The sequence below is a fragment of the Myodes glareolus genome, chromosome 9 (genome assembly GCF_982192425.1).
Source record: "Myodes glareolus chromosome 9, mMyoGla1.1, whole genome shotgun sequence".
In the NCBI taxonomy this organism is placed as follows: Eukaryota; Metazoa; Chordata; class Mammalia; order Rodentia; family Cricetidae; genus Myodes; species Myodes glareolus.
In genome coordinates, this window is record NC_142034.1 from 7,128,254 (window position 1) to 7,135,500 (window position 7,247).

General features: G+C 50.7%; 1 protein-coding gene across 2 annotated transcripts; it reads right to left on the reverse strand.

The window, feature by feature from the left end:
* Positions 1-137: 137 nt before the first annotated feature.
* Positions 138-6,026, reverse strand: Mrpl58 (mitochondrial ribosomal protein L58). Of its 2 annotated transcripts, none has more exons than XM_048452046.3 (6): positions 5,820-6,026; positions 3,085-3,121; positions 1,457-1,516; positions 882-964; positions 627-796; positions 138-414 (listed from the first exon to the last, which is right to left on the reverse strand). In XM_048452046.3, the coding sequence occupies exons 1-6, from the start codon at positions 6,009-6,011 to the stop codon at positions 330-332; spliced, it is 627 nt and encodes a 208-aa protein (XP_048308003.1). In that variant the 5' UTR covers positions 6,012-6,026; the 3' UTR covers positions 138-329. The 2 variants fall into 2 exon arrangements, with proteins under 2 accessions (XP_048308003.1, XP_048308004.1); XM_048452047.3 differs by having other exon boundaries at positions 5,907-6,020.
* Positions 6,027-7,247: the final 1,221 nt, after the last annotated feature.

Consider the following 7,247-nt stretch of genomic DNA (forward strand, 5'->3'; position numbering starts at 1 on the left):
GCTCAGGTACCCCGGCCCTTCCGGCTGTTAGCTCAAGGGCCAGCCCACACTCCTCTGCTGCCCCAACACTAGGCAGCAACTGTGAGGGTCCAGGCTGAGAGGCTGGAACCCTGCTGCAAAGCTCTGAGAGGCGACGCTCCTGTGTTTAGAAGTTTATTGCAGCCAGAAACACACGAGGAGGGCAACCGGGTGAGCGGCCTGGATGCCCTGTAGCCGTCCCTCCTTAGCAACGCTCCAGCCAGGCTCCAGTTAAGCGAGAAAAGTCTCCCCTGGTGTGGCAGCCCTGCAGAGCGGCATGGCACTCGTCTCCGCTGCAATGTGGGGTGACGTCAGTCCATAGTCACCCTCCTGCTCGTCTTTATGGAAGAGTTGATTCTTTTCTGTCGCAGTCTTTCCCGATTCATGTTTTCTATCCTGAAAACAAAAGACGGCAATGAGGCCCAGATGTGCAATCAGTGCTTTTCAAGGCTGGAAGTTGAGGGCGAGCAGAGCAGCCCAGGCAGCAAGAGCCAGATGTGCAGCTGGGCCTGGGTTGGCACCTTGCTCCTCTCTGCAGCTTCCCCACTGCCATGCTGGGAGCTCCTGGACTCTATCCCCCCTGCCTCCTCTCACCTGCCCATCTGTACCTGAGTCTCTGGAGCTGAGCGTCTTCTTTGGATGGCTCCTTGGGCATTTGGCTGGCCTCAGCAATCATGTCTCGAATTTTCTGTAGGCACTCCGCCAGATTCCGGAACTGGTAGCGACTGATCTCAGAGGTAAGTACCAGCTCTCCTGCCTTGTTGATCTTGTTTTTATGCTGCCAAGGAGGAAAATGAGGAACACCACAAAGGCCCATAAGCCTATCCCACCCTGGGATCGCAGGGGCAGAAAGGGGTAGGTACCTTGAGAGCAATCTTTTGGCGTACAGGCTCGGCAATCCAGTCTGCACTGGCCAAGTGAAACCTGACTTCAGCCTTGGAATTCACTGTGGATGGGGAGGAAGGAGCAGGGACCATGAGACTCTGTAGAAGGCATAGTGTCCAGGCCTTCAGGGAGAGTCCTGAAGCCAAGGACATTCTAGCCTGTGTCAAAGCTAGCCACGGAACAAGCCTACAAGGCTAATCTTTTTGGGACAAAACTAGACTTATAGTATAGAAATGTCCAGGGTTTCTCACAAATTTTACAGGATTCTGAAAAGAGAGGGGGATGGGTTTCACAGAGCAAAGGAAACGTGTTCTTTGTGGACTCAAGCAGGCTGCCAGCTCATGCTGGACTTCTCTTTGTTTACCCTCAAAAGCCAATCCCAGCCTTAGCAACCTACAGTGAGCGCCAGACAATCGGCTACATTCAGAAGGCTCAAACGGATTATTATAAGCGGGAGGTGTGTGTGCTGCTGCAGAAAATCCTTTATTCCAGAGGAATGTGAATGCAGAGTTCCCTTTCACACCCCACTCCCAGAACACTGCCGGGCTTGTACCTTTGTTAACATTCTGCCCCCCAGGACCGCTACTCCGACAGTAAGATATGCTCAATCGATCTGCAAAACAGAAGAATATATACATGAGGGTTCCCCCATGGCTGGACAAGTAGAGTGCTAATTTAGTCAATGTGAGTATTACACGCCCCACCCCCCCACAGCAGTAAAGCTGGACAGCATCCAAAGATGTCAAAACTAAAAATCAAGACAACTGACTTTCCCGAGGCTCCCAGATAGTAGAGGAAGTAAATTATGACCCAAGTCTAGCACATTCTACCAAATCCTTGTTTTGTTTGCTTGTTTGTTTTAGAGAACACTCTTTCAGTGGCTCAAGCTAAGGGAAGACTTAGCCTCACACAGTTCAAGGAGTGGTGGATATGGAATCATGACAGGCTAGAAGCTCGAAAGGACACGACGGGGTGGGCAGGAAGACATATTCCTTGTAATGCCTGCTTAGGAGGCTGAGGGAGGAGAATGTGGAGTTTGAGGCCTACAGTTGAGACTATACAACAGACGAGAGAATACTGTTTTCTGACTGTGTTCCCAGAGCCCAGCTCATGGGCTGGGTAGAAACTGTGTGGCGATGGATGAGAACCTGATCTTCAGATCAGGAGCTTTCGCCCTAAAAGGCAGTGTGCCCACTAAGTACAAAAGGTCTTGGTGAAGTCCTATACAGGTTTCTCTGTGTAGCCCTGGCTATCCTGAACTCACTCTGTAGACCAGGCCGGCCCCAAATTCACAGGATTTGCCTGCCTTTGCCCCCCAAGTGCTGGGACTAAAGGTGTGTGCCACCACCACCCATCTTGCCTATTTTTAAACCGGAAGGTGAGGTTTCTTCCTTCCATTTCTATAACTTGTGCAAAGGCTTTCATAGTGTCTGGGTAAGTGAGACGGAGAAGGAGCCAACTGCGAGAAGACCACGGGGTAAACCCCAGCAGTGCGGGCACTGAGGTGGTGACACATGGTGGCAGGGAACAGAGTCCCATCTTGAGACCACCTCCCAGGCCTCCCTCCGTTGGAAAAGTCAGTTAAATCTTGTTCTGACTCAACAACAAAGGCGCCTGGGACCACAGGGGAATGGCTGCACTGTGGAGTCCAGAAACCCCACATATAAGACAGGTGGGTCATGCTGGCTGCAGCTAAGCCTGTTCAAACAATGCCATGCGAACCTCCAGGGAGCCCAGGAGGCCAGGAGACATAACAACTGTCCGCTCAGCAGAACGCCTGTCTTCCCAGGGACTGTGATGAGGCACTTCCCTGGCTCCGTCTCTACCTTCCTTCTTCCCACAGCACTCAACTCCTACCCCACAAAGACAGTTCCAAATCACAAGCACATCCAGAGCTCTTCATATGTGGGGCAGACCACACAGTCTATATGCACGGCTGAGCCATCATTCGCTCGCTGGTCTAAGCTATGCTGCAAAGGGTCCTTTCGCCCCCACCGTTGGTCTCTCTATTGTCTTCCATGCATCTGCTGAGATCTACAAGGAACCTGAGAAACATGGTAAACAGCTTTGTGTGTGTGGTGCATGGGACCGACCCAGGCCTATCTCCCGCTAGGCAAGTACTCTCTCTACCATGAGTTAGCCCCTCGCCTGAAAGGACTGATTTTCGAGAACATTACTCACCTAGAGGGATGTCACTGCCAGCTTGTTTCGCATGCTCCTGTAATATAACACACACAGTGTCAAAGAAAGGAGTCACCTACCAGTCCACTCCTAACTGGTCTAAGACAGAAAAAAAATGGTGTAAAGCTATAAGTCAAATGTTATATATCTGAGGCTGAAGAGATGCTCAGTGGGTAAAAGTACTTCCTAAATGTCAAGCCTGACAACCTGAGGTCACACCCGGGGACTTGCATAGTAGAAGGAGAGAAGCAACTCCGTGAGGATCTGTCCTGACTTCCATACATACTCTGTGGTATACAAATGCACGTGCACACCCACACAAACAATAAATCAATGCAATAAACACTCTGAAGAAGTTATGCATTATTGTTTTTGGGGCCTCCAGCAAAATCATGCTATCAAACCATCCCCAACTCTGGCACTACCTCTGAAGCGCTCCTCCAGGAAGATGGGCGCATGCCTCCAGCCACCTCTGCCGTGGCTTAAGCTACTGCTGGGTACTACCAGCGGCCTGGCTCATGGGGAAAGGAATGGGGTGGCTGACACAAGGCTAAGAACACATCCATGAGGGACACTAAACAACAATACCCTCTGCCAACCTGGAGCAACAATCCTAGTGCGCCACCCTGCTCCTTCTGGTGCCACAGGAAGCGGGCACCAGAGGCACTGTGCCTTGAGCAGATCCCGGTTCATATGCCTGGAGGACTCGAGTCAAACTGAGTTATCCCTGTCAGGCCTTCTCCCCCACTCCAGCTCTTCATTCAGCAGCAATGCCCTGCAACCTTAAATCTTCTGGACCACAAGGTCCACCCCCAGAGGCTGTCTTGGCCTCCAAACCCAAAGCATTTTCATCTGCACCCGCTTCGATGCCTTCACTGGTTTGAGCTTCAGAATGAGGGCAGGGTGGAATCCTCATTTTTGCTCACTTTTCCACTGTGGTAAGTCACCCCGTGCCCCAGGCTTTCTTCTTGACTCTTTATGTCTCTTCCTCACCTTTCTTTACCAGCTCTCTGCAGTGGCTGAAACTCTGATGTGCCATTGGTATCTTTCTCCTCCCTCCCTGAAACACTGCATCCTTCTAAGCCGATGAAAATGTCATCTATGTTAGTGACTCCTAACTTTTGGGTTCGAGAAAACCTCTTTGCTCAGCTACAGTTCCACATACCCAGCATGCACTCACTTCTTAGCCAATCCAGTAGTGAATCCCTTCCCTGTATGCCTAGGATATGACCATCTGCAGGATTCCTATTCCTTCCACCCCGCGTATCCTTTCTTGCCTATATAACTGCAATCTTCGAACTCACCTTCCAGCTCTTGCCATTCTCCAGGCTATTGCATGGAACACTCTGTAACAGTCAATCTTGTAAAATGCGTATCACTCCCCTCCTGGCCTCCACCTACCTCACTCCTCTTTGGCTTCCCTTCATTGGCTTGCCCTGCTTAGCCACACTTGTCCAGCACTGCCCTGAAGTGGCTGACCTTGCTGACCACGCTGCTTGAGATTCTCATCGCCCAAGTATTCTCATGTTTTCCTTCTTCTGGTTCCCTGTCTGTGACAGGGTCTCATGTGGTCCAGGTTGGCCCTGAACTTGTGATTTTCCTGCCTCCCAAGTGCTGGGATTACAGATGTAGGTCACTTCGCTCCACTTCTTCCAGGCCAGGCTTTCCCAGACCACTCTACCTAAAACTGCAACTCTAAGCTGGGTTGAGTGGTGCAAGCCTATCACCTCATCATCTTGAGAAGTAGAGGCAGGAGAACCACTGCAAATTAAGAGCCCAGTTAGGGCTTTTAAAGAGTCTTTCTCAAAACAAACAGGCCCAGTATAGTGACACAAGTCAGTAATCTTTTCATCTGGAAGATGAAGGTGGAGAGATCAGGAGTTCAAGGCTACCCTTAACTAGGTAGCGAGTTTGAGGCCAGCCTAGTTACATGAGTTCCTTTGTCAAAGCAGATTCACAACAAACCTGCAACTGCATCTCTAGCTCTACTTCTTCCTTCTAGGTCTTACTTTCTCTAAAGAATCATGGTCGGTGTTACTTGGGTTTATCCATTTATTTTTGTCTGTCTCCCTCCAGTATACTATATGCTTCATCACCGTGGGATGTCTGGCTTACTACCCTCTGTCCCAAAGTATCCCTGTGCTAGCAGCATGCTCTCAAGAGAAGTCTGCCAAACGAAGTGTGAACGAACGAACGAACGAACGAATGAATGAATGAATGAAAATACTGGTTGCTCTCTCAATCCTATAGGTGCAGCTCAACAGGTTCCCTCTCTCCCGCTCTAGCCCAGGGAAGTGTATCTACACACAGCAGGCTAAATATGTATCCTGAAGGAACAAACCTTGTCTCTGGCTTCTTGACCTTACTAGGAGCAAAAGACCGAGTAAGGTTACAGCTATAGGACTTCAGCTTTTGTCCACTTTGAAGGGCCATAAATCACCTTTCCCATAGAATGTAGGTCTGAGGACCGGGAAACAAACGTGGGAAAGCTGATGATCTTGAAGGAGACGATGGTGGCAGGCTCTCTCTTGGGCCTTCACTACCGAAGCATGAGGGCGGCAATCACACCCTAAAGTCCTAGCCGCCCCTCCCCGTCCCCAACCCCACCCCCCGCCCCGGTTGCTAGGACGACCAGTTCCTCCAGCAGCAACCAAAACCTTCCACGCCGCCCGGCTTGTTGGCGTCACCTAGTAGCGAGAGGACCCGCCCTTTCCGTCCCGCCTTTCTCGGCTCACCGGGACCTTCCAGGCCGTATCCACGCCCTTGGACTCGGGGTAGAGCTTGTCCAGGCTGTAGATGCTCTGGAATTCGGTGCCGAATACCTGTCTGTGCAGAGCCCGGCGAGCACAGCGCGCGGGCGGCGGTAGCAACAACGTTCCAGCTTGGCTCAGGCCCCAGCGCAGGCCCCAGGCGGCCGCCATGTTCATGTCTCAGGACCGCTTCCGGTGCGCGCCCTCCCCGAAGTCCGCGAGCTGGCGCTGCCCTCGCGTCTTGAGTTCCGCCTGGATTTTCGCGCTCCGGGCTGGTCGCATAGGTGTGGTGGCGGGGAGCCAGCTGGCATCTGGTGGAGGTTGACGGGCAGACTGCGACCACCTACGGCAGGATCTTCTTAAAAGGACTCCCGTATCTGTCTGGCCTGGTGGTGCTCGCTTGCAGTCCCATCACTGCACTCAAGGCTAAGGCAGATTCTAGCCTAAACTAGTGAGCCCCTGTCATGAAAATAACAAATAGCTGAGAGGTGGTGGCGCCTTTAATCCCAGCCCTCTAGAGGCAGAGGCAGGCGGATCTCTGTGAGTTCGAGGCCAGCCTGGTCTACGGAGTGAGTTCCAGGACTGCCGAGGATACCCAGAAAAAAACAAAAATAGCAATAACAATGATACTGAAACTAATAATAGATAATAGTAATAATAAATAAATACATAAATGAGCAAACCCTGGATCCCACGCCTCCAGAAACACCCCTTTCTCCTTTTGAATCTGTTCCCTTCACCTGTACCAACAACTCAACCAAGCACACCAATAAGATCTTATCTACTGCTAGGCAGTATTGGCACATACCTTTAATTCCAGCACTCTGAGTTTGAGGCCAGCCTGGTCTACAGAGCAAATTCCAGGACAGCCAGGGCTACACAGAGAAACCCTGTCTCAACCAAATGAATGAATGATCTTACCTGTTCGTTGGATTATTCCCCTCTTTCTTAGTGTGTGCCCCACATTCCTAGCCTGCTTCAGATAGATAGAGGGATAGATAGACATATATATAGAAAGATAATCAACCAATCTCTGTGTGTGGTTTTTAGTCTAATGGTTGGTTGATTTTGTGGTATGTATGTGTGTGTATGTATGTATGTATGTACGCATGAATGTACTGAGACAGGGTCTCAGTTATGTAACCCTAGCTGGCTCACTCTGTAGATCAGGCTGTTTGCCTCTCTCTCCAGAGCATTGGGATTAAGGGTTTAGCCAACCAGGTCTGACTTTGTTTGTGTTTTGAGACAGGTTTTTCTTTTTTTTTCTTTGTTTTGTTGTTTTGTTTTGTTTTTAAACTAGCTTCTCTGGAGCTAGCTCTTTTAGACCAGGCTGGCCTCTAACTTTACAGAGATCCACCTGCCTCTGCCTCCTGAGTGCTGGGATGAAAGGCGTGCACCACCACTGCCAGGCTG